Here is a 27,807-nt window from a genome sequence, read left to right as displayed (position 1 = left end):
CACCCAGTGAAAGGACACCACACAAGTGTTATGAAAATAAACAGTGTATTTATTAGAATCACAACAGCCCTGTACTCTTTATGAGGACAGGGTGCTAGGCACACAACAAAACTCTTACAAAAATACTTAAGTTAGCACAGTATATACAAATGCCCGAGGGGCACGGAAAACCATATACTCTAAAAGTGGAATGCGAAATTACTAGCAGGTAACTACAGTACTAATAGGCTTTGGAATCGCTAGGACTTGACTATAGAATCGTCAGATTACTTCTAGGAGGCCCAGGGGACTCGGGTGCAGAGTGTGCACTCTCACGCGGGATGCGGGACAAAGTCTATGATAGCTAGTAAAGTTAAAGTTAGTGTTCACGGGCGAACCCGACCTGGTAGGGAGAAAACGAGAGTGGATCCTGACCCTTCGATAGTGAGGCTATGCTGGAGCACCAAAATGCCGAAGTTACCTAGCCCAGGGGCTGCAGCTGCATATGTCTCAAAAGACGTCGGGAATCCTCGTTGACGAACCAGGAGCCTGGAAGAAAGATGCTGGCAGGCGACCGGTGAAGAGAGTTCGAAGTGATCCAAGCCTGGATCTGGAAGATGGATGACACCTGAAAGCAGAGGGGACCAAGTTCGTGACTACTAGCCAGTAGTCAGTGGGCACCAGGAGGGCACCAGATGGTAGTCACCTCGACTAGGTGAGTGGGCGACGCTGTGCTCTGCAGATCTCACGGACCAGGAGGCGTTGTCGGCGACCAGGATGGAGGGGCGAGCTGTCCCACGATGGATGAAGCTGTCGGCGTCGAAGTACCCAGGATTGGGCAACAAAGCCTTGGCTAATTCAAGCCCACGCGGTGGACTCAAAATGGCGTCTTGAGTGGACCAGGAGGGTCCGGGGTGCTCCTCTTCTGGAAGGGAGCAAGAGCCAGTCTGGAGCAACCAGACCAGCAGCAGTGATGTCGTCGGGCGTCGTTCAGAAGGCCACAAGCCAGCGGGCTAGTAGCCAAACAACGCGGTGAGCAGCAAAAAGCAGAAGGGCCCCACGCTGATCGTGGAGATGCTGGGGGGCTGATCTTCGGTGCTGGAGCTGCTCAGGGTCGGGGCTTCTCGGACCCCAAAGCACTCGCCAGGAGATTACTCGGCGGGCTTGCTGTGAAGAAGTCGTGCAGTCTTGGCAATAGTCGGTCCCTTGAGGTCTCGTCGCACTCACGGTTCTCAGCTTGGCTGTAGAGGTGAGTAGAGGTCGGAGGTACCAGGGAAGCCGGGTCTTGTCGAGCTGGGCAGTCGGATTCCGGAGGAAGGACTTACAGCAGACCGCAGTGTTCTTAAGATGGTGCCTGCGGATGCAGGGTGACTACTCCTTAGCCACAAGGGAGAATCTTGAAGAAGAAATCTTGAAGTCCTTTCGCAGAAAGTCGTGTCTTGATTCCAAAGATGATCTAATTTGGAAGGGGGCCTGCTCCTACCTTTATCTGGGAAAAGGGGGCTGGCACGCGACTAAGTCCTGCCCTATGGGTGGGACCAGGAGGGGGGTGGTTACACCCCTCTCCTTTGGCGGGCTTTCCCCAGGCCAGGGGCTGGAGTGCCCCTGGAACTGGTTTCAGCCGGCCTATGCACAGTGAGCACCGGGTTGCCACTTGCAGTCACCTTCCTCTGAAGCCCTGCCTACCTAGGATACACAAAATCCTGTCTGGGACGGTGCTGGCACCGCCCCTGGCAGGAAACCCTTTGTCCTTATCTCCTGCTCTGGGAGGACTCCCAGCAGCAGGAGGGCAGACTTGTGTCTCGGTGGCAGCATCCATTTTGTGGAGCTGAGGCTCTGTTTGACTTTAACCGGGGTTAGAGGTTACATACATGTCGTGTCCCTCTAGAAGGGTGGAATGCTAACCCCGTCGCCAGAATTGGCGAGGGGTTAGTATTCCAATTCGTATGACACCTTACTCGACATGTTTTGATAAAGCGATACCAGAGTTGGCATATAGCCACGAGGATTATAATGCACTTAAGAGTATATGGTATGCGATATCATGGAAACGGCTAAGGGATAGATCCCGAAAGCCGCAGACAGGCTCAGCTCATGCCAGAGCACCATCTCACACGATTCCAAGCACTCTGCCTTCAGGATTGTTAAGGCCTGCCATAGGAGTGACTGATAGGAGATCTGTGTGTCCATTTTAGGGTTAGATATAGGTATACTATATCTAAAGCAAAGGGTGAGTACACCACCTTGCCCCAGCTGTCGTGCAGCCAGTTGTGTCAGTTTAGTTAGTCAGCCCAGGGGTGGCACAATACATGCTTCAGCCCCTGGGAGACTTCTGGGTGCACCTCAGCCCTGGGTACAGGGACTTGGAGAGGGCCCAGTGCCAATTCAGTACCTGAGTACAATTTGGATAGAGAGAACAGCTAGGCTGTGGGTCTGATTAGCAGGCCCACAGCCAGAGAAAGTCGTAAACCAGTGCAGCAAAAAGCAAAAATCTGGGTGATCATAGGATTGCAGACCCTACTCTCCTACAGAGACTCTCCTGAGGAGCAGGCTGCACTGAATGCTGCCCGGACGATCTTTCTTCCTGAACAAACACAATGTCTTTGCTCTCTACATAGCTGGCATGTTACTCCAAACAAACAAAAACTTTTGTTGTTCCAGGCACGCGCACCCCCTCGAAGAGTAAGCTTAATGTTTTTTTGATCTGTTCAAACTAGCATAGCGCCTAAAGACAACACAGTGCTGGTATCCAGACTCCCAATCCAGGCTGCAGAGCCTACTGTGTCTCCAGATTCACCAGAGGCCTCTGCTGCTGCACTTTCAGCAATTCTACAGTTTCAAATTCTGCTCTGGTCGAATATAAACCACCAGCCCATCAACTGAACCACTGAACTGATGCTACTACAAGTGATGGTACTATATGGGAACGCCTGATGCAGACCTTGGATTAAGCAACACACGCCACCACTGCTCGACATCACTGATGCTACTACAAGTGATTGTACTGCATGGGAACGCCTGATGCAGACCTTGGATTAAGCAACACACGCCACCACTGCTCAACATCACTGATGCTGCTACAAGTGATTGTACTGTATGGGCACGCCGGATGCAGACCTTGGATTAAGCAACACACGCCACCACTGCTCGACATCACTGATGCTGCTACAAGTGATTGTACTATATGGGAACGCCTGATGCAGACCTTGGATTAAGCAACACACGCCACCACTGCTCGACATCACTGATGCTGCTACAAGTGATTGTACTGTATGGGAACGCCGGATGCAGACCTTGGATTAAGCAACACACGCCACCACTGCTCGACATCACTGATGCTGCTACAAGTGATTGTACTATATGGGAACGCCTGATGCAGACCTTGGATTAAGCAACACACGCCACCACTGCTCGACATCACTGATGCTGCTACAAGTGATTGTACTGTATGGGCACGCCGGATGCAGACCTTGGATTAAGCAACACACACCACCACTGCTCAACATCACTGATGCTGCTACAAGTGATTGTACTATATGGGAACGCCTGATGCAGACCTTGGATTAAGCAACACACACCACCACTGCTCGACATCACTGATGCTACTATAAGTGATTGTACTATATGGGAACGCCTGATGCAGACCTTGGATTAAGCAACACACGCCACCACTGCTCGACATCACTGATGCTGCTACAAGTGATTGTACTGTATGGGAACGCCGGATGCAGACCTTGGATTAAGCAACACACACCACCACTGCTCGACATCGCTGATGCTGCTACAAGTGATTGTACTGTATGGGAACGCCGGATGCAGACCTTGGATTAAGCAACACACGCCACCACTGCTCAACATCACTGATGCTACTACAAGTGATTGTACTATATGGGAACGCCTGATGCAGACCTTGGATTAAGCAACACACGCCACCACTGCTCGACATCACTGATGCTGCTACAAGTGATTGTACTGTATGGGAACGCCGGATGCAGACCTTGGATTAAGCAACACACGCCACCACTGCTCAGCATCACTGATGCTACTACAAGTGATTGTACTATATGGGAACGCCTGATGCAGACCTTGGATTAAGCAACACACGCCACCACTGCTCGACATCACTGATGCTGCTACAAGTGATTGTACTATATGGGAACGCCTGATTCAGACCTTGGATTAAGCAACACGCGCCACCACTGCTCGACATCACTGATGCTGCTACAAGTGATTGTACTGTATGGGCACGCCGGATGCAGACCTTGGATTAAGCAACACAGGCCACCACTGCTCAACATCACTGATGCTGCTGGCTTCAGGACAGAGGCCTTTCTAAGACCATGGTCCTATTTTGGTTTTGCTACCGGAGTGTTATTCCTTTGAATTACCGACTGTCTTGCTGATGGCATTTTTCTGCTGATAAAACTGCCATTAGCAATTTAGGGTCATCATGTTGTGAATTTATTGTGTATCTTGTGCTGGACAGTTTAATTTGGGAAAGGTCCTTTGATGGACCATGGGACTGACCAATAGAAATGAGCTGGGGCTCGTGTCCCACACGGTAACCCCTCCAAAAGTGACGTCTTACGGATTTATTTAGAATGGTCATCTAAACATGAGTTCTAATGAAATACATATGTAATTATCCAAATAAGGTGCAAGCGGGATCTACTAGGGAAAGCAAAATCTACTACTGTCACGAATATTGTTTCAAACACCAACCCTGTATATTGGTTAATTCCCTAATTCTTAAAATGCATGCATAGGAGAGCACAACGGTTGTGCACTACTGAGTACTAATAAAGAAATCACAGATTTGAGGGGTTATCACACCCAGACAGATTTATTTACACAAATGGCACATATCAAGATCAATGTTGCATTAAGAACAATATTTCGGATCACCTAATTCTGGTCTTCTAGTGTGCTTCTACGCAACTGACAGCAAATGATGATTTGTTGAAATAAGGAGAGTATATACACATAACACATAATGGGGGTTGCCCCTGTGTAGGTATATTTAGGTTAGAGTTTCCATAGGAAGAAAATTTTAAAACTTTAGCGCTGTTTTATCAATGTTCACCCACCTCTGCTCCTTCCTGGAAAGCTTTGGGGTGATCCGCCAAGCAGCAGAGGGAAAAAAGGGTAGAGGCCGAAAATGTCATCTTCCTGTTCACAATCATATAGGAACTATTGGGAAGCAATGCTGAAAACATGGCAAAGCAATTACTCCAAATCTAGCAACAAGTTTGAACTTTACTCAAAGTGTGCTTTTGTGTATATCCATTTATTAATTTGGGAAATATGCCATTAAAGAGGTGCTTGGGTGGATTTGAAATGGTTAAACTTAAAGTGCTATCTAGACGGTTGGTCCCGGGAACTCCCAGTGGAACTGTAAATTCAGTAGACTCAGTCAGTGTCCTGAAATGGTCACAAAAAAACCTCCAACTCATTGAAGTTGGAATTTTTTTTTCCTATCATGGATTCTGTGGCACTCCCACAAGACCCAGCACAGTTAACCCGTGAGGTAAAGGAATACTCCTGCAGGAGCCACCAGATTGGTGCCCGCAAGGAGAGAGGGCGAAAACGGGGGAGGGGGAAGGTGTTGGCACAGGTCCTGTGACCAGCCCAACACGTACATTCAAAGGCTGTGCACAGCAGGAGCTTGAGCACCTATGGGAACGTTAGGCATAGTGTCTGGGCACAGGCGGCCCCCTCTCACCGTGCCCCGCCTCGGATCTCTGTAGAGGCAGAAGGTTACACCTTAACTGTAATCCATTCATTGCAGCTCCTGTGAGCTATAAGCCGCTGGTCGTGGCTCGCGTCAGTCAAAGAGTAAAAAGATGCACCAAGATTGTTACCAAGCAGTACAATGGGCCATACGCCCCTTCGGCTCCCACCTCTACTTTACACACCACTGACCTGCCTTGGAAAGACATGTGAAGTGGCAAGACGTTTACAAATGGGCAATGTTGGAATATATTTCTGGAAGCACTATACAAAATATCAAAATAAGGCACACCACATGGAGTCAATGTCTTTGAGAATGCCGTCTTACATAATTCAGAACGTCCAAATGCTCACCAGAAGGACAGTTTACTATACATATGCTCCCTTCCGGGGTGAGTCATATGAGTGGCAAAGTGCAAACATAGTTGTCATAGTGCTTATGGTACAGAGTAGTATAGAAACCTGCATAACAGAGGCACTTAAATACAGGGTAGCTAATGCTTCCTATGTAGGGATGACTAAATGGGAGAATCTGTTTTTGCCCCACCCACTCCCTATGGATCACAGTTTTAAAAAATTCAATCCAGCACTTTCTTCTTTGTGCAGACTACAAAAAAGGGTAGTACCTGTACCGGAACATAACTCGTTTTCACTGAACACGACTCTCCATTCCTTATAGACATCTGCTACAGAAAACTTTACCTACAAAATTCTATAGAAAGAGCTGCAGCTTTTAAAGTGCATAAAAGGGACTCCGAAATGCCACATATACTATAGAAGTTTGGAATAAGTCCCGCCTTATTTGTTTAGATAATACGTTGTTGTCGTGTTATCTGTATGATCAGAACGATGAAAGAAATTATTTTGGAGCCAGATGGACAGATTTTATGTAGCCTGCTAGAGCACACTAAACAACCGTGACAGTATCCAGGCACCTGAGCAGGTGAGTGAGCGTATCATCCCCCACAGAGTTATGCGAAGAGTCAGGTGTTCAGCTTCTTGCGGAATTTCAGAAGTGAAGAGAAGGCCCGGATGAACTAGTCGTTCCATGTTTTGAGGGAGATGTAGGAGAAGGAGCAAACTCCTGCTTTGTTTTTGTGAATGCCGGGGATGTATGTAAGTGAGAGGGTGGTTGAGAGTTTTCATCAAAGAAAACCACGACCTGGACACCTCCCAATCCGGCTTCCAAAGCAACCACAGACCGCACTCCTCGCTGCACCGGCTACATCCGCTCCCTCTTCGACCAGATGGCAAGACCACATCCCTCATCCTACCGGACCTCTCGGCTGCCCTCGACACCACCTCCAACCACACTCTAATCACGAGACTCCACGATGTAGGCTTCCGTGACAAGGCATTGGACAGGATCCACTTCTTCCTGACCAGCCAAACACAGAGTCAGACTAGCCCTGTTTCTCTCTGAGCCTACAGAGATCAGCTGCTGGGGTCCTCCTTGAGCTCCACCCTCTTCAACGTTTACATGGCCCCCCTCGCAGCCATCGTCAGAAGTGGCAGACTCAACATCATCTCCTACGCCGACAACACCCAGCTGACCACTTCTCTCACCAACGGAACCACCACCATCAGAATCAACTTTCACAACGGAATGAAGGCTGGATGAAAGACAGCTGCCTCAAGCTCAACTCGGACAAGACCAAAGTATTCATCCTGGGACCCACACCCTCAGCCTGGGATGACTCCTGGTGGGCCGTTGCACTTGGAACCTCTTCCACCCCTACGGACCACGCAAGCAACCTCTGCACTGGACTTCTCGCTCTCAATGAACCGCCAAATCAACTCCGTATCCTCATTCTGTTTCAAAAGACTTTCAGATGGCTTCCCACAGAATCCAGAACGACTGTCTCCCATGCACTCATCACCAGCAGACTAGACTATGGCAACACGCTCTATGCCCGTGTCACCCAGAAACAGCTCATTAATCTACAAAACCTCCAAAACACCGCAACCAGACTGGTCCTTCGATATTCCCTGCTGCAGCCACATGACAACACCCCAGAAAATGCCACTCGCTCCCAATTAACAAGATAATCACCTTCAAGCTCCTCACACATGCAAACAAGGCTCTCCACAACGTAGGACCAGAATACCTGACTCACTGCATCACTTTCCACACACCAGCCAGACAACTCTGCTCCACCCAACTCGCCCTGTCCTACGTCTCATGGATCCACAAAACCAGAACCAGAGGAAGATCCTTCTCCTACCTCGTCTCCAAGACCTGCACCGGTGACCAAATTCAGGAAGGACCTCATACCTGGCTCTTCAACCAAACCTCCACACCCAGACAGATCAGCAGCCCCCCCCCCGTGCCTGGAGACCCTCATGGGTGAATAGCAGCGCTTTACGAATCCCTGATTGAGAGGAGAAGTTTAGTTGGCTGGTGAAAATATAGGAGGTAGTTAAGGTATGTTGGACCGATGTTGTGTAGGGCTGTGTATTTCCGCTTCATCAGGTAGATATGGTACAGTCTTTTTTCTTTCATCACGTTCCTTGGATTTGCAGATGGTTCACACACACCCACCCCAACCCTGTAGAGAAGCTTCTGTCACTATGGTGAGTGTTGGGATTTCCTGATGAAAGGGAACACTCTTCAGTGGACCAGTTGATCAACATCACGAAGGGAACATCTGGATCAGTTCTTATTTGCAGTGCTTGGAAAAGGCTGAAGCACCAAACGTATTCGCGTTAAGCTAAAATTGATATGAAGACTGATTTTAGGCCTCACAGCCACCTACTGGCCTTTGCACATCTTGTCCAGTGCAGTTTGATTAGAGAGAAGTCTCCTTAGTACAAATGTAGGGTCTTTGGAGGTCACATCCAGACACCCACAGGGCATCATCTTGAATGTAGGCGCAGTCTCCAGAGTCTGGCACTTTACATCTGGGAAGAGAAAGAGAAAATCCAGGGTGAGAGAGTGAGTCAACAAACACGAATCACTGAAGATAATGTAGATAAACAAAGGAGATTGAATTGGGCAGAAATCATTGCAGAGAATGAGGTCAGGGTAGAAGGAGTGAGTTGTTCATATATTATGTGCTGGAATGAGCACTAGAGATGGGATTCTATTTAGAGAGAAGGGCTTATTTATAAACAATGCCCTGGGACTGGGATGTATGATGTTACAACGCATACTTTTACAACGCATACCTTTACAGCGCATTTTTTACAACGCAACATCCATTACAACGCATTCCATTACAACGCATGCCATTCCAACGAATTTTCAAAAACTACATTTACAACGCATTGCAACGCATACTAGCTTTACAACGCATACAATTACAACGCATACCATTACAACGCATAACATTACATTGCATGTATGGTAAGTATTGGATAGTGTAGGGGTAAAAATAACTATTCTAACTCCAGGGGGGTGCAACAGTAGGGTATGTGTTGGATAGTGTAGGGGTAAAAATTACTATTCTAACTCCAGGGGGTGCAACAGTAGGGTAAGTGTTGGAGAGTGTAAGGGTACTATGTGTTGTAATGGTATGCGTTGTAATGGTATGCGTTGTAATGGTATGCGTTGTAATGACATGCGTTGTAGTGGTGTGCGTTGTAGTGTCATGCGTTGTAATGGTTGCGTTGTAATGGCATGCGATGTAATGGATGTTGCATTGTAAAAGTTTCGCTGTAATGGTAGTGCGTTATAAAAGTTGCGTTGTAAAGGTTGTTTACCCTGGGACAGCAATCAGCTACAAACCAGAGCTGGGAAAGCCGTCACATCACACAGTCAATGGAGCATCAGGCATGGCTCTAGACCATTTCCTCCTGAAGTGTGATTGCGTCACTCTAATACATGGCTACACGCGGGATCCCCACTCCTCCAGATTTTGGCGGGGGAAAGCGTGCAAATAACTTAAAAAAAGGTGTCTTAAGGCCACATGGAAACAAGCATTTGCAATGGAACACGTCTCGCATTTTCAAGAGTTTAAGCCATTGGCATATTAAAATGACAATGCCTTTATTTATCTGCTTTGCTAATTAACACGTAAATAACAGGCAGTCTCATTTACAATGCCAATAGCTCAAAGCGGCCACCATGGTCTTGGGCTGCTTGGGAAGATGAAGCGCGCATGGCACGCTGAATGTTGCAGGAAAGCATGTTGTGCCTGCAGGAGGAGAAACTCATTAAAAAAATAGAGCTTACAGACTAAACAAGCAATGGCAATGCCAATCGGTCTTGCCATATTAATTAGTTTAGTGTTGTAGTTTTTATAAAGAGCATTATTGTAATGCTAATCCTTGCTAACCTACCTTTTCGGTCACATTATACTCACCCCAGCTCTTTCTGCCTAGGTGCTCTCCAAAAAGCATGCGACCTTTGATACAAACACAATCAGTGTAAATGCAGATTAAGAGAAAAGCACCAAAGTGGACTTGCTTATCCAAGAGCAAACAAGCAGCAAGCTCTAGCACTCTGCAGCCACATAAGTCCCAAATAAATGCCTACACCCAGTGCTTAGTTTGTAAATCAGAAAGTGCAAAACTTAAAAAATGCACAAAAACAAGCCAAAAACGCCATTACACTTCCATAGTGACACAAACACAAATGTAAATTCAGCTGAAAAGGAAACTCCTAAACTGGACCTGCCTATGCAGAATCAAACAAGCACCAAGTTCCAGGCAGCAGTACTGGCAGCGCCTGCCACGCTCTACTCTGCAGTCACATATGTCCCAAATAAAGGCCTACACCTAGTGCTTAATTTGTAAAACCTGAAGTGGCAGGGCTAAAATCAAAACTCTAAAAGTGCCCAAAAACATGTCAGACATGCGATAATAAACTACACTCAAAATATTCCTTCCTTTAAATAAATTGTCGCCAAACTATTTGCAATTAAATAAGCAGACTTCCTTATGAAAAATCAAACAAACAGTAACTGCCAAGTTTTACTCTCCAGCACTCTGCAGTCACACAGTTCCCAAATAAAGGCCTACACAGCCAGTGCTTAATTTGTAAAGCATTAAGTTTCGGGTCTAAATGCACATTTTTTTAAAATGCCCAAAAGAAGCAAAAACGCCAGGTCACAGTAGAGTCTAAATACTCATTCCCTTGAATGAATTGTCTTCCAACTACTTGCAATTCAATGAACAAATGCTCCCTTCTATAGCAACAACCACAAAACCTGCCTCTGTGGTCACATTAGACTTTCTCCAGCTCTATCTTTCTAGATACTTCCTGAAAAACATGCAACCTTTGATACAAACACAATAAGTGTAAATTCAAACTAAGACAAGCACCAAACCAGACTTGACTATTAATGAACAAGCAAGCAGCAGGTTCCAAGCTCTAGCACTCTGTAGCCACATAAGTCCTAAATAAAAGCTTACACTCACTGCTTGATTTGTAAAACAAAGTGCTGTGGCTAAAAGCAAAACCTAAAAACTGAGCAAAAAAGTCAAAAACGCAATGCCAAAGTAGACTCTAAATACTTTTTTCCTTGAATGAAATGCCTTCAAACTATTTGCAATTAAATAACTAGTCTTGCATATTAAAAAATCAAACAAGCAGAAAATGCCACGTTGTACTCTCCAGCCACACGGGTCCCAAATAAAGGCATACTCAACTGGCACTTTCTATGTTACCTATTAAGCATTGTAGGCTTTTATTTGGGACTTATATAGCTGCAGAGTATGGAAGTGTGGAACTTGGGGGTTCTTTGATTTTGCATACGCAGATCTGGTTTGGGGGTTTACTCTTCAGCTGAATTTATACCTATTGTGTTTGTGTCGCTATAAAGGTAATTTGGTTTTTATTTGCAAATAATTTGGGGATAATTCAAGAGAAGGAGTATTTAGATGATAGTTTATTGTGTTTTTGATGTGCTTTTGGGCATTTTTACAGTTTTGCTTCTAGCCTCGGCACTTCATGTTTTTACCAATTAACCACTTCGACGCCTCGGGTGGGCTGTGCTCATGACGGAACGGTTCCGTCACAGCCCGGCTGCCGCGCCTGTGCGGCATGTTTCATTAAGCGGGCGGGGCCGTGACGGAACCGTTCCGTCACAAGCACAGCTCACACGCGAGCCGTGACGGAACGGTTCTGTCACCCGCGCAGGTGAGCCGCGCGCCCCCCGCGACCGTTAGCGCTGCGGCGGAATAGCCGCCGCAGCGAAGGTGTTAAGCACTGGCAGGGCTGAAAGCAAAATACAGATCCAAAACATATATTACTTTGATTCTATCTAAACTCAATAAGATACTAGTTTCAGCAATTCTCAAGTATTTTGCCAAGCTACAACTAGAGTAAATAAAAAGAAATTGTGTACAACTTTTGACACACAGACCTACCACTCCCACATATTAAAAAATACCCTGAACTTAAGCACATTATATATTATTTTGGAATAGTAGCAATATAAAATATATACAGTGTTAATATCACAAACAAAACTATGTTATCTGTGCCACAAAAAGCTACATTTAACAGAAAAGTATTTCAAATGCACGATGGAGGTTGACTTAATTAAACAGAGATGGCTGTAAAATAAACCAAGTAAGGGAACACAGGGAGAGAAATATTGCCTTATTGTGACCTGTCCTGACCTTGGTCGGCGCCGGTCGCTCCACACGCCGCGCGGCTCCCCCTTAGTGCGCCCGGTATCCCTGCCTGTCTCCGCTCCGCCGCTGACCCCGTGGCAAGGTTGCTTCTGTACTTTTGCTCCCTGTGCTTGGTTGTACTGTTATTGTTGCCCCTGATTCTGTGTCCGTTCGCTCGTTGCTTTTTTGCTCCCTGTGCTTGGTTGTACTGTTCTTGCTGCCCCTGATTCTGTGTCCGATCGCACTTGCCCCCTCGGGATCACTTTCCCGCCTCTGTCCCCTCCCGCTCCCTGCCGCTGCTCCCCTGCGGCCCGCCCCCTTCTTCCTTTCTGTATCCTCCCCTTCCCTGCCCCACCCCGCTCCCGCCTCCCAGCTGCCCCTCCCTCCCACCGCACCACTTATGGCGGAGTCCACGCGTACGCGCCGAGTGTGCGCCGAAGGCGCGCTAAAGGCAAACCCGTCTGCCCCCATCCGCGCCTGGACCGCGCCCAGCCCCAGGACCCCTGGCCCTCGACGATGCCAGACCAACACGACGGACCTTCGACGCCGCCACCCTCAACACACTCAACGCCGGCCGGAACCCCGCCTGCTACCGAGCCACCCCGAAACGCACCCACGGACCCCTCACCTGCCAAGCCTGCAATTTCACCTGCCTCCGGACCTGTACCGCACCTGAAAGGCCAGGCACCAGCAACAACCACCTCAAGTGCATCCTGCTCAATGCCCGCTCCGTCCACAGACACGCCGTCGAACTCTGGAACCTGATCGACACAACATCACCAGACGTCGCCTTCCTCACGGAAACCTGGATGAACACCTCCTCAGCGCCCCACATCGCCATAGCCATCCCGGACAGATACAAGATCACCCGGAGGGACCGCGTCAACCAGACCGGAGGAGGCATCGCCATCGTCCACAGGAACACCATCCGCATCATGACCAACTCCGACGACACCTTCACCGCCGCCGAGCACCTCCACTTCCAGATACACACCGACCCCAAGACTACCCTCAGAGGCACCCTCATCTACAAACCCCCGGGACCACGCACACAATTCAGCGAAGCCATCGCAGACTTCATCAGCCCGCACGCCCTCACCTCCTCTGACTACATCCTCCTGGGGGACCTCAACTTCCACCTGGAGAACAACAAGGACAACAACTCCACCACCCTGCTGGACAACCTCGCCAACCTCGGACACAAGCAACTGGTGAACACCCCCACCCACTACGCCGGCCACACGCTTGACCCCGTCTTCTCCTCCAGCAAGCACATCTCCTTCAGCCACTCCACCGGACTCCATTGGACTGACCACAGCTGCGTCCACTTCAGCTTCAGGAGAACCACGACCCACCACCACCCGCAACAGGTTCCCCGCAGGAGCTGGAGCAAGATCACCGCCGACCAGCTCACCACCTCCCTCAGCCAGAACCCTCCAACCAGCGCAGCGGACCCCAACGAAGCAGCCCGCATCTTCACGCAGTGGCTCACCAACTGCGCCGACAACCTCGCACCACTAAAGAACCCTCCCAGCAGACCCGGCAGCAAGAAAGCCTCGTGGTTCACCGACGAACTCAAAACATCCAAGAAAAACTGCCGCACCCTCAAAAAAGCCTGCCGCCACGACCAGACTACAGAAAACATGACTGCCCTCAAGAACGCCACCCGCACACACCACCAGCTGATCCGCACCACCAAAAGGACAACATTCAAAGAACGACTGGACAACAACACCCACAACAGCAAGGAACTCTTCAGCATCGTCAGAGAGCTCTCCAACCCCAGCGCCGGAAACAACGACATCACTCCCTCGCAAGACCTCTGCGACTCACTCGCCTCCTTCTTCCACCGCAAGATCGCCGACATACACAACAGCTTCGGCGCACCGCCCACGCACCCAACCAACGCCCCCCACCATCACCTTACACAACTGCACCCCGGTCAGCACCGAAGACACCACCCGCACGATAAACACCATCCACTCCGGATCCCCAACCGACCCCTGTCCCCACCACGTCTTCAACAAGGCCGACTCCATTATCGCACCCCAACTCCGAGACATCATCAACATCTCCTTCGCCACTGCCACCTTCCCGGAGAGCTGAAAGCATGCCGAGCTCAGCGCCCTCCTGAAGAAACTGACAGCGGACCCCACCGACCTCAAGAACTTTCGCCCCATCTCGCTCCTCCCTTTTCTGGCCAAAGTCATCGAGAAGACCGTCAACAAACAGCTCGCCGCCTTCGAGACGAACGGATCTCTCGACCCCTCACAGTCCGGTTTCCGAGCCAACCACAGCACCGAGACCGCCCTCATCACAGCCACCGACGACATCAGATCCCTGCTCGACAACGGGGAAACAGCTGCCCTCATCCTCCTGGACCTCTCTGCGGCGTTCGACACGGTCTGCCACCGCACCCTAATACAGCGCCTCAGCAACATCGGAATCCAAGAGAAGGCACTGGAGTGGATCATCTTGTGCCTCGCCGGAAGAACCCAGAGAGTCCGCCTCCCCCCGTTCAAATCCGCGGCCACCGAAGTCATCTGCGGCGTACCACAAGGATTCTCTCTCAGCCCCACCCTCTTCAACGTCTACATGAGATCCCGTCAGCCATCGCAAGCCAACACAACCTGAACATCATCTCCTACGCCGACGACACCCAGCTGATCCTCTCCCTCACCAAAGACCCCGCCACCGCCAGAGCCAACCTCCAGGAAGGAATGAAAGACGTCGCAGAGTGGATGAAGACCAGCCGCCTGAAACTGAACTCAGACAAGACGGAAGTCCTCATCCTGGGATCATCCCCCTCCGCCTGGGACGACTCCTGGTGGCCCCCCGCCCTGGGCTCCACCCCCAAGCCAACGGACCAACCTGGGCTTCATTCTGGACTCCTCCCTCTCGATTACCAGACAAGTCAACGCCGTCTCGTCATCCTGATTCAACACCCTGGGCATGCTCCGTAAGATCTTCCGATGGATCCCGATCGAAACCAGGAAGACGGTCACCCAGGCACTCGTCACCAGCCGACTGGACTACGGTAACACCCTCTGCGCGGGAACCACTGCCAAACTGCAGAAAAGACTCCAGCGCATACAGAAAACCTCCGCACGACTCATCCTGGACATCCCCCGCCACAACCACAACTCCGACCACCTGAGAGACCTGCACTGGCTCCCCGTTAGCAAGAGGATCACGTTCAGAATCCTCACCCACGCACACAAGGCTCTCCACGACCTGGGCCCCAAGTACCTCAACAACCGCCTCACCTTCTACACGCCCACCCGCCAGCTGCGATTGTCCAGCCTCGCCCTCGCCACCGTACCACGTATTCGCAGAGCCACTGCCGGAGGAAGATCCTTCTCCTTCCTGGCGGCCAAGACATGGAACTCCCTCCCCATCCACCTACGGCTGACCCAGGACCACCTCTCCTTCAGGAAGCAACTCAAGACCTGGCTTTTCGAGCAGTAGCGGACACTTCCCCCCCCCCAGCGCCTTGAGACCTTCCGGGTGAGTAACGCGCTATATAAATTTGCCTGATTGGTTGATTTAGCGGGAAATGGTATAGTCCAAGCTCTGGTTTCAATATAAAATCAGGACCTTTCTTTGGTTGCCATATCACTGAAAATACAAGATTTGAAAAACATTATTGTCTACGGGTGCTCGTGGAAGAAACTTTTTATGGACTGGAATCTAGAGAATGCTAAAGTAATTTTGGTATTTTACTGACCTCTGCTGGTCGTTTTCTATCAAGAAAGTTAAATAGAGGCAGTTGCCAGAATTTTTTTTTAAAAAGTCCCTCTGCAGAAAGCAATTCAGGTATTTTGCTGACCTCTACTGGTCGTTTTCCATCAAGACAGTCAAATAGAGGCAGTTGAACAGAAAAAATAGTCCCTAAGAGGAAGCAGACAAGTCCTAGGGCTGATCTCCAGAGCTCACAAAGTACATACACACATAAGTATATACTAAAGTATATATACTAAAGTATATACAAGAGGTCTCGAATGCTTGACCTAAAAAGGAGCAAATTGAGACGAGATAAGCCTAAAACAATATCCAGTTTTTAACGTCTTTATTTCGAAGTTTTCCTTCATAAAAGACAAGTGTAGTACATGTGAGTTGCTATTCTAGTCTTTCTCAAGAATACTTAATGTCTACCTTCTCCATTCCACATTCTATGTTCTACTCTACCTTGTATGTTCCACCCTGTGGCAGTTGACCGGTTGTTGCTGCTGTGGGTGGTCTGCTCTTACGTTGTCTCTTCAATCAAATAAAGGAACCTACAAGAATCACCAGCTGCCTCTATGCCTTATTTACAACAGTATTTTGGCGACGCTTCTTCGAACCTTGCGCTATTCCGCCACCTTCTGGAACTCAGACAAACACTAAAGAGCAGACCGTGTTGAGCTGAATCCTGCTTACGCTCCTGCATACTACCGGAGGGCACCTGACGACTCCACTTTGGACAATCTACGAAACTGGCAAGTTTTTACCTACTTCTGCCTCTGTTTCCCGACGTTTGTCCTCCTGCCGTCTCCCTCCTGGTAGTCTCCTACTCCTGCGGCGCCTTCCCGACTCTGATGACGTCTTAGAACTTTCCGTAGGAGTTAGCGATCTTCTCTGTGACGTTACCATGCGCTCCTCTCAACCAGCGTGACTCGTCTCAACGCGCCGTCTCTCCCAGACAGCCAGTGCGTTTCAACGTCCACGTCATCACGCTGAGGGGGCCATCTTGGATTACCATAGTTACGGATTCAACTCCAGCAACGACGATGCGCTCGTCCAATGCGCATTCGTAAAGTAAAGCTTCTTGACAAGTAAAGCATCGATTTTAATCCTGTTTGTAGCGTATATTCCTGGAAAAAGTTGCCTTAATTAACTATTAGTTACCTTTTCAGACAATTCCGTTTTTTTTTGGTGTGTGAGAATTTAAAACATTATCTGTACTTCTCACCACAATCTGTAATATGTCTGAACAGTCACCAATTCCGTCTGGCTCTGTGGTTTTACCACCCAGTTTTCTCTCTTCACCTGGCCAACCCAGCATATCATGGGAAGACTGGTTTCCCATGTTTGAGAACTACCTTGACGCACTAGATGCTCAAGAGTTCCCTGCCAAACGCAAAAAAGCACTTCTGCTGGGTTCTCTTGGTAAGGAAGGACAACGTGTGTTCAGGTTCTTGCCGCAAGTCCTATTGACAGGCGCACAAGCACCGTTGGATGAATATAAGGAGGCAGTGTCTCGTCTTGAAGTCAAGTATGCCAGAGAAGAGAACCTGGTTATGAACAGGTATAAATTCTACACCAAAAGTCAAAAAACTGGTGAGAGCATAGATGACTTTGTTTCTAGACTGCGCGAAATGTCAGTGAAATGCAAATTCGGCAACATGACTGATGAGCTGATCAGAGATCAGCTTATCGTACAATGCAATAACAAGAAAATTCAGGAACGTCTTTGGGCGGCCAAGAATCCCAACCTACAAACAGCAATTGATTTAGCAAAAGTTGTTGAACAGTCCCAAGGGTGTATGAAAGAGTTAGAAAAGAGAGCTACTTCAAATGACGTTAGTGAAGTGTCTTGTCATTCACACATGTATCATAGTCAGGAAGATGATGACCAAGACGAAGTTGCTCTTCTTAAGCAGAGAAAGTTTTTCAACAAAAAGTCTGCAAATGTCAAGCCTAATAACACTGTTAAACTTTCTTCTTCTAGACAATGTCTTAGATGTGGTAGCCTTGCACATGCTTCTGATTCAAAGTTTTGCTTTGCAGCCAAACAAGAATGCATGAAATGTGGTAAATTGGGGCATTATGCTCGTGTTTGCAGAAGTAAAGCCCGTCCTTCTGTTTCATATGTTAGTGATATCACGGTAGTTGAAGATGACACTGACAAAATTTTAGTGGTTGGTAATGACAGTGATCTTCAACGTGAAGACCACAAACGTAAGAATAGGCCTAAAGCCCTTTTCATTCTTAATGAAAAGCATGTTTATTTAATGGTGGACACAGGTTCGCGATACACAATCATTCCCAATTCACTTTTTGTTGATTTGTGGGGTATGGCTACTCTTTTTCCTACAGATATTTCTCCTGGTGGGTATCAAGGGGAACCACTGAGCATCCTTGGGTATTTTGAGGCTAACATTGTGTTCTCAACCAGACAAATTTTTGGTAAAGTATATGTCTCAGAGTCTGGTCCCGCTATACTTGGGTGGATACACCAGTATGACCTTTGCATTATTGTGAATCCCCGAGCTGATCCTCAAGTCATGGTAGTAGAAGACTCTGATCTAATTTCTTTACTCTCCAAATTTAAAAATGTCTTTGGTGAGAGTTTGGGTCGACTAAAGGGCTATTCACATAAAATAATAATCAAACCCAACTCTGTCCCTGTACAACACAAGGTAAGACGCATACCTATCATCATAAGGGATGAAGTCAAGAGTCTCCTTGATGACATGTTGAATTCTGGGGTCATTGAACCGGTTGAAGCCTCTCCTTGGGTTTCGCCCATTGTCGTCACCAAGAAGTCTGACGGCAAGCTCCGTTTCTGTGTCGACCTCAGGTCTCTCAACCACTGTGTTGTTGCCGACACTTTCCCACTACCTAACATATCTGAATTAGTTACCACTCTAAATGGCGCAAAAATGTTCTCGAAATTGGACCTCAGGAGTGCATACCACCAAATTGACCTTCACAAAGACTCCAAGTCCCTGACAGCCTTCATCACTCCATGGGGTACCTTCCAATTTACTCGTCTGCCATTTGGTCTCAAGTCAGCAGCTAGCGTTTTTCAGCGCATGGTGTCAGGTATCTTCGAAGATGTGCCTAAGGTAGTCTACTTTCAGGACGACATCCTAATTTATGGTCAAACCGAATCCCAGCACAATTTCACCCTGAATGTTGTTCTTGAGAAGTTATCTGATGCTGGTCTGACTTTACGAAAGGACAAATGTTTGTTTGGTGTGTGTGAAGTAGACTATCTGGGCTACACCATCACTTCCTCTGGTATAAAACCCAAGAGAAACCTATGTGAAGCAATTCGCTCTGCACCCTCACCCTCTGACAAAGACCAGCTTCGGTCATTTATGGGACTGATAGAGTACTACTCTAAGTTTGTACAGAACTTTTCTGATAAGACAGTGTCAATTAGATCTTTACTTAAACGAGGTGTAAGTTTTATTTGGGGGGATGAGCAAGAGAAATGTTTTATAGACATCAAAAATGAAATTTGCAATGCAAAAATGCTATCTCCCTTTGATGTACACAACAGATCTATTGTCACTGTTGATGCTAGTGCACATGGTCTAGGTGCCATGTTGTCTCAATTGTGTGGGGGATCAGAAGTCACTATCGCCTTTGCCTCCAGGACCCTTACTGATACGGAAAAGAACTATTCCGTTATCGAAAGGGAGGCGTTAGCGGCCTCTTGGGCTGTTGAATATTTTCGTACTTACCTCTGGGGCATGAAGTTCACTCTACGATCTGACCATAAGCCCCTGATCAAGGTTCTTTCACCTGGTGGGGCAGGTAAGGGTTCTGCCCGCCTTATGAAGCTAGCGGCCAGACTACAAGAATTTCAGTATTCGGTAGAATACATCCCAGGTTGGAGGAATGTCCAAGCTGATTGCCTCTCGAGATTATCTATGGATTGGCGTTCTCCTCACAATTCAGTTGTTTCACTTGACTTAGATGATATAGCTGTGGCCTCGGTGGAGGATGCTGTTTTTGTTGGCGAGGGTGTTTTTTCTTCCAGTGATTGGTCTAGAGAAATGTCTGCTGATACCACCCTTCAGGAAGTCATCAAACTTATAAGATTGGGGCCTAGACGAGAGAGTTCTGTCCCTGTCTCTGTTAGGCCTTACATTAAAGTCCTAGAGGATCTTTCCATTGTTGGGGACATTCTGTGTAAAGGTGAGAAATTTGTACCCCCCTTTGGGTTAAGAACTAAGTTACTGGCTTTAGCACATGAGGGGCACATGGGCCAGACCCTTACCCAAAGGCGTTTAAAAGATCACTTCTGGTGGCCTGGCGTTGACTCCCAAGTAGTAGATTGGGTTGAGAGTTGTTCCCTCTGCAGGGAAGGAGAGAAACGCTTGAAGACTGGTCCAAAAATTATTGACGGTGCACACGTTCTTTCACCAAATTTGCCCTGGCACACTATTGCACTTGATTTTATTGGCCCAATGGGTGAGTTGGGGGAGAGTGATAGATTTGCCATTGTTGTCATTGATGTTTTCACCAAGTGGTTGGTTGTCCATTTTACCAATGATATCACTTCTTCCAACTCCATCAGGTTTTTGGGAAACCTCTTTAAGGATGAAGGCCTGCCTTCTGTCCTAATCACAGATAATGGTCCACAACTCACCTCCAAGGACATGGAGATCTTCTTAAAAGAGTGTGGCGTCTCCCATCACCATACTTCCTTATACAATCCTCAAGGGAATGCTGTTTGCGAAAGAGCCAATAAAGTTGTTAAGGGTATTATACAGATGGCATCTTGTGGTGGTCATATTGTTAGGAAGATGGTAAATGAAATGCTATGGGCATACCGTACCACCCCTTTAGCTAATGGACATCTGTCTCCGTTTCAGTTGATGAGAGGACGTGATCCTGGTTTAAAGTTATTTCCATCCTGGATGAAGGATGTCGTTGCTCTGCAAGCCCGGAGTAATTTACCAGATGATTTTCAATCTGATGTAGTTGAATCCACACCTAATGTTTCTCCTTCTCCTTCTCCTTTTTTCGAGGGAGATCTGGTTAAAATCAAACTGGGAAGGTTACAGAAAGGTTTATCCAAATTCAAGGGCCCATTTAAGGTCAAGAAGGTGCTCAAATATTGTGTCATCCTTAATAATGGCGAATGCTGGAACTTCAGGAGGGTGGCTCTCTACAAGAGGGAAAAGGGCTCCTCCCCTTTGTCTTCCTTGCACTCTGAGAGTCCTACTCCTTCTACTTCATGTTCTGATGACTCCGTTACCAGTGGGTTTTTGCTTGCCAATGACACTAATGATTTGCAACCTTCTAATGATGCGTCCCTTGGTTCTCATGTACAAGATAGGGTTGTTGTCTCTGGAGGGGGCGATGCTTCTGCTCTGTTACAGAGTCCTGACCCTACTCAAGGTTCATCTCTCTCTACACGCCCTCTTAGACCTAGGCGACCTCCTACTTATCTGCAAGATTTTATTTGTTAAGTTTCTTTTGTTTTTTTTTGTTTTTAAACAACAGAAAGGGAGAAGATGTGTAGTACATGTGAGTTGCTATTCTAGTCTTTCTCAAGAATATTTAATGTCTACCTTCTCCATTCCACATTCTATGTTCTACTCTACCTTGTATGTTCCACCCTGTGGCAGTTGACCGGTTGTTGCTGCTGTGGGTGGTCTGCTCTTACGTTGTCTCTTCAATCAAATAAAGGAACCTACAAGAATCACCAGCTGCCTCTATGCCTTATTTACAACAACAAGCATATAAAATACATACACAAAACACATATCTAATATATACAAATGTATACATACAGTTAGAATTTTCAAGAGTCTTGTTTGAAAACAAATAAATGACAGTGAAAGACGTTTAAGTACACGTTAATACAATTAATAAAAGTCAATTCAAGAATGCTACCCAGGAAATATATGTTAGTAAAATTGTCACTCAGCTACTGGCTCTTCGTACAAGTTATCAGAATACTAGTTTGAAGAGTAAACTTCATTACTCAAGCATTACAGTGTTTATACTGTAGATCTTCGAGGGGAGCAGTATGAGGTACATGGATAAAAATCATACAAATCCCAAATGGAGATGGGGCCGTCACCTTCGTGGGGCTGGCAGGATCGTAAATAGGGGACAGTGTTCCTATTCCTAAATTTAACAAGGATTAGGTCCCCGGGAATGTCCTTAGGTAGAGAGCCTAACCAGCCCACCCTTCTGGCACTCAGTATACCTCCATCCTTATTGGGTGGCAGTGGTCTATTTTTATCTAGCCAGAAGGTGACCTTGTGTAATAGGTCCTGGTATCTCTCGGGTTTCCTGCGTGAGGGAGCTGGTACTCCAGAGAGAACTAGCACAAAGGGGGCGGCTTCCGGGGGTAGGTCTATATGTGCTGCTCTGTTTGGCTCTGTGCTAGCGGCTGGGTAGTTTGTTAATAAGGGTTTGGGGACAATTTTAGTGACCAGTGGAGGTTGGCACTTAGGGGGCTGTTTAGTAGTCCGGACATTTATTTTTGAGTTGTTCAAGGGTTTACGGCCAGTTCTAGTATCAATTAGGGGTAGCATGCTGGGAAGTTGTCTATCAACGGAAGCAGATTTTGTTATGTCCGTCAGCATAGGGCCTGCAGGTACAGTAGGTGAAGTGGTACAATTGGGTATTGCCATATTTATAACAGATGAAGAGTTAGTCTTAATAGCCATCTCTATACTTGTCAGCCTATCCCCTAAAGAAGTAATTCGTTCTAGCAGGGGTGCCATTACAGATTTTAACAATTGTTCAAGCTGAGGCATTAATTGCAATAGAGGATCATCCAAGCGTTCAGCGACCCCCCTGGGTATGATGGAGTTTGTGGCAGGCGTTGGGGGATCGATACAAAGTTTTTGATTTTTAGGTTGGAGCTCGCAATCATTTGTCCCGTCATGTTTCCTTTTCATACTTTGGGCCGGCAACACCACAGTGGCCTGAATGTTATCCTCATTGGGTGGTAGGGGAGGTTCACAAGTTCTATCAGAGGGAGCGTTAGTAGTAAGGCCTTTTACGGGGGGGATGTTATTGGGATGAACTTAGTCCCACACAGAGCATTTAATTCCTCCCAGTAGGACAAGATTGGCAAGCTAGCTGGGGTGTGTGACGGGGATAACAATTGGGAACGGTCATCAATATCAATTTTGCAGGTATTGGTGGGTGATGCATAACTCTGGAAAAGATGTTCCATTCTCTGGTAGTGCTATGGGAGTTTGGTATGCCCCCTTATATGACACTGAAAAAGACAAAAAAAATAAAAACCAGGAATGTCCGCGAATAGTCATGTACATGGTATCTATAACTGTACCTTCTATTGCTATGGAGCCAGGAAACGTGGCCCGTCCCGTCCTCCTCGTGCCTCGGAGGGCCACAGAGGGCCCGCCCTTTGCCCGGGCTTAGCCCGGCGCTCCCGCGACGCGGGACTGTTGGGGGACTTTGTAGCGCCTCCTGGCGCGGAAGTGGTATCCCGCGGCTTCCTGCCGCAAATCAGGCTGGGGATTGTAGTCTCCCCCGCACGGCTGCCGCAGCGCGATGTCAGGGGCTGCGGCGGCGGGGGGAGACAGCTGGCAGGGTCCCGCTACAGTGGAGGGTAAGTGCTCCGAGCCACACAGGGCTTCACAGGTCCGTGGCTAGTGGCCGCCCGCTCCCCTGGGACTGCTGGGGGACTTTGTAGCGCCTCCTGGCGCGGAAGTGGTATCCCGCGGCTTCCTGCCGCAAATCAGGCTGGGGATTGTAGTCTCCCCCGCACGGCTGCCGCAGCGCGATGTCAGGGGCTGCGGCGGCGGGGGGAGACAGCTGGCAGGGTCCCGCTACAGTGGAGGGTAAGTGCTCCGAGCCACACAGGGCTTCACAGGTCCGTGGCTAGTGGCCGCCCGCTCCCCTGGGACTGCTGGGGGACTTTGTAGCGCCTCCTGGCGCGGAAGTGGTATCCCGCGGCTTCCTGCCGCAAATCAGGCTGGGGATTGTAGTCTCCCCCGCACGGCTGCCGCAGCGCGATGTCAGGGGCTGCGGCGGCGGGGGGAGACAGCTGGCAGGGTCCCGCTACAGTGGAGGGTAAGTGCTCCGAGCCACACAGGGCTTCACAGGTCCGTGGCTAGTGGCCGCCCGCTCCCCTGGGACTGCTGGGGGACTTTGTAGCGCCTCCTGGCGCGGAAGTGGTATCCCGCGGCTTCCTGCCGCAAATCAGGCTGGGGATTGTAGTCTCCCCCGCACGGCTGCCGCAGCGCGATGTCAGGGGCTGCGGCGGCGGGGGGAGACAGCTGGCAGGGTCCCGCTACAGTGGAGGGTAAGTGCTCCGAGCCGCACAGGGCTTCACAGGTCCGTGGCTAGTGGCCGCCCGCTCCCCTGGGACTGCTGGGGGACTTTGTAGCGCCTCCTGGCGCGGAAGTGGTATCCCGCGGCTTCCTGCCGCAAATCAGGCTGGGGATTGTAGTCTCCCCCGCACGGCTGCCGCAGCGCGATGTCAGGGGCTGCGGCGGCGGGGGGAGACAGCTGGCAGGGTCCCGCTACAGTGGAGGGTAAGTGCTCCGAGCCGCACAGGGCTTCACAGGTCCGTGGCTAGTGGCCGCCCGCTCCCCTGGGACTGCTGGGGGACTTTGTAGCGCCTCCTGGCGCGGAAGTGGTATCCCGCGGCTTCCTGCCGCAAATCAGGCTGGGGATTGTAGTCTCCCCCGCACGGCTGCCGCAGCGCGATGTCAGGGGCTGCGGCGGCGGGGGGAGACAGCTGGCAGGGTCCCGCTACAGTGGAGGGTAAGTGCTCCGAGCCACACAGGGCTTCACAGGTCCGTGGCTAGTGGCCAAAACAATATCTATGAACACTCCAATGTTTACAACACAATAGCAAAAGTAAAACTTCAACATTTTTGAGCTACCACAAACAAAAATCCCTTTGTGTGAATGTTTCATTTCAGAAGTAGTTCATTGATCTCTGGAAAAAATAACTATTAGATTAGAAGGCTCCTCGAGGTGAACGGGTAGAGCTAGCATGTAACAAGCCCTTTAGCAGTCAGACTCATTGTGTCTATTCCACATTACCTCACCACAGCCTCCAAATGGATCACTGACTGCCTGTCAGCCAAGTTGTTCACTACACACGCATGACTCAGCCCAGATTTCAGCTTTTATCTGGCAGCAAACACAAGACATTCAAATGCATAGGCTATAGACCCTTACAGGCTGCTGTTGCAGGCGGTACCGTTCGCCCACCGGATTCCACTCCCGCTCCTCTGTAGACCGATCCACATGTGTTTCACGGAACAAATGTGCAGTAAAAAATTCTGAAGGAGAAAAAACAAAAAATAACATTCAAATGTTATTTAAAATAAACTAAGTCATAAATATTTGTAGCAAACATTCTCCAAATTAGACATAATCGCAAGGAATATCTTCTATTCCCTTTTCTATTTGCCAAAATCTCAGAAAATGTTCTGACTTACGTCAGGAGCAAAAGAGTTATCAACAGTATACGTGGGGGGTCCAGAATATAAAACATATGATACTGTCTTATGTTAAGGATTTTCTGATCTTCGTTTTGCATAAAGAACAGTCACGGGATGTTGGGGCAGGAAGGTCTTCTGCATGGTATACAGACATGTACCCCTGTCCTCAGGGCAAAGGTGCCAGCCAACACAATAATCAAGCCTGTGCTCTTACCCAAAGACTAGTTTAAGGCCTGTCCATAGTAAATCTAAGGGCCAAAATCCGTTCTGTGATTTCATAGTGACATGAGACAATTGTTCTAAATGACAGACACATCCTCTTATTGCTAGATCTTGATGATCAGAAAGATTTACACAAAAAGGTCATAGGAGAGATATATCTGCGGGCTGGCAGGGACAATTGAGACTCATGCTTCAGATGTGGACAGATTGGGTGTGGGGCACTAAAACGAGACGCTGCTTCAGACATGACAATTAGAACCTTGCGGTGACATGTTGTGTGTATTCATGGTGAAATTCAAAGTTTATCATGATTGCGCGATTAATTAAAATCATACATTGTAATGTTTGCTATGATGGCATTGCTACGCATGGATATATACAGTGAGTAAAAACAATGTGGTTGCTACGCCAGCCCTGCGCGAGCTCCACACGGCTCTCAGCACCACATAGATTCATTCTCAGGACACCGATCACTTCTGGATCGGCGCTTGGTAATTGCCCTGCCGGGCCAACTGCGAGGCGCTTTGAATTGTTTTAGCCCTCGATTCTTCCTAAATTCCGATCACTGTTGGATTGGTGATTCTCTATTGCCCTGCCGGGCCAACTACGAGGCGCTTTGATTGCCCCAGCCCTCGTTCACATGCCACCCTGATTGCTCGTACTTCTTGCTACGTCGATTCACTCGCTGGCACCGATCTATGCTGACTACCTGTACGAATTATTTGACGATCCGGGCCTGGTTTTCCATCGTCCGCTTCACCCGCACCAGCACTGCATCCGGCCCTACCCAGCCCTGATGATCAAATAGAGTTTCCTTGTTTCCTTCTGGATAATGTTGTATTCATATCCTTAAAAACTGCCTTTGAATAATACCAGTTGGGATACCATATGTTCTTATCCATATACCAATAAAGGCATCGATTTGCTTTCGATAACTTTGCGGAATGCAGTCAAGTCCAGGCCGGAACGATTTTGAAGAAGGTGCTGGAAAGCAAACGTAGGAGCCTTTGCTGATGTTGCAGAGCCTCGATATGCAGAGTTGGAGGGCCGCATTGATTGATCCAAACTCCTAGGTCCTTGATGCTAGGCAATCTTTCGATCTTCTGTGCGTTCAAGCACCAAGCTCCATTTTTGATTCTCTCTTTACTGAAATTTAAGATCTTAGTTTTCGATGTATTGATACAGTTTTTATCTCAAAATATTTGGCCAGGGATGTCAAGGCTCATTGAAGACCAATTGCAGTCTACTCCAGATGCACTGAATCATCAGCGTATTGTAGCATATGCACCTTCTTCGCTTGGAGTTTCAGTGGAAATCAGTTTACTCTAGCAAGGTGGGCATTAAGGTCTGGAAGATACAAGGTAAATAGTAAAGGAGCCAAAATACAATCTTGCTTAGGGTCCTGGTTTGGGTGGAATTTCGCGGAGTACGCCCCTTTGCTGGACATCCGTACCTTGACCCATGAATTAGTAGGAAGACTCCTAATTGCATCCTATAAGCGAGGCGAGCTGTCCTATGCATCCAATTTGGCCCGTCATGCAAAGTGAAGGTATGGCACATGTGTTGAGTGTGACTACGTTTTGTTTGTGGCTAGTTGCTATGACCAGTAAAGGGCCAGCCTGCTTCCAGGTTGTGTCTCCAATCGTCCCTGCTAATCTAGCCAATACTGCTTCAATGATCATCGAACAGACTAAGGTCTGAAATACGCAACCTAGTCAGTATTGGGCTTAAAACTGGTATCTGAAGAAAAATAAAAGTACTCAAATGTGAACCCTTCTTGGAGTCCAGTAAATCATTAATTGCAGTTTATGAAGCTGCCCAGACAAAGAGAGAAACTGCAGAAGACAAGGTTCACAATTGTGTCTCTGGGGTTAAAAGGAAATAGATGAGCTACCTTGGGCATAACTGGAGGGAAGAGTTTTGGCTTCCATGGCCTAGAACAAGATCAGAAATTCTTCATGCATAAAAGTGGGACAGTCGAGCCTGCCTATCACAAGTGGTCGGGATGCCCCAAGATGGATTACTATCATTCTCTAAAGGACAGGTCATTCCATAGACAGTTGCTGGTCTTCTGAAGCTGTTGAGGTCAATCCTCTCTCTTTAGGGTGGACTTGATAGGTTATGTAGTGAACGGAATATACTCCTCTAA

General features: G+C 48.2%; 1 protein-coding gene across 2 annotated transcripts in view; it reads right to left on the bottom strand.

Moving 5' to 3' along the window:
• Positions 1–4,794: 4,794 nt before the first annotated feature.
• LOC144828295 (C-type lectin domain family 2 member B-like) overlaps positions 4,795–27,807 on the bottom strand; it is a 47,563-nt gene continuing 24,550 nt past the window's right edge. For both annotated transcript variants that reach the window (XM_078686375.1, XM_078686376.1), the window contains 2 exons: positions 25,171–25,274; positions 4,795–8,610 (listed from right to left, as the gene is read on the bottom strand). In XM_078686375.1, coding sequence (XP_078542501.1) covers positions 8,499–8,610; positions 25,171–25,274 — 216 coding nt within the window. In that variant the 3' untranslated portion in view covers positions 4,795–8,498. The remainder of the gene's footprint in view (positions 8,611–25,170; positions 25,275–27,807) is intronic.

Source organism: Lissotriton helveticus, chromosome 4_1 (genome assembly GCF_964261635.1).
Source record: "Lissotriton helveticus chromosome 4_1, aLisHel1.1, whole genome shotgun sequence".
In the NCBI taxonomy this organism is placed as follows: domain Eukaryota; kingdom Metazoa; phylum Chordata; class Amphibia; order Caudata; family Salamandridae; genus Lissotriton; species Lissotriton helveticus.
Note: the sequence above shows the minus strand (reverse complement) of the source record. Positions and strands in the feature narration are given on the sequence as shown.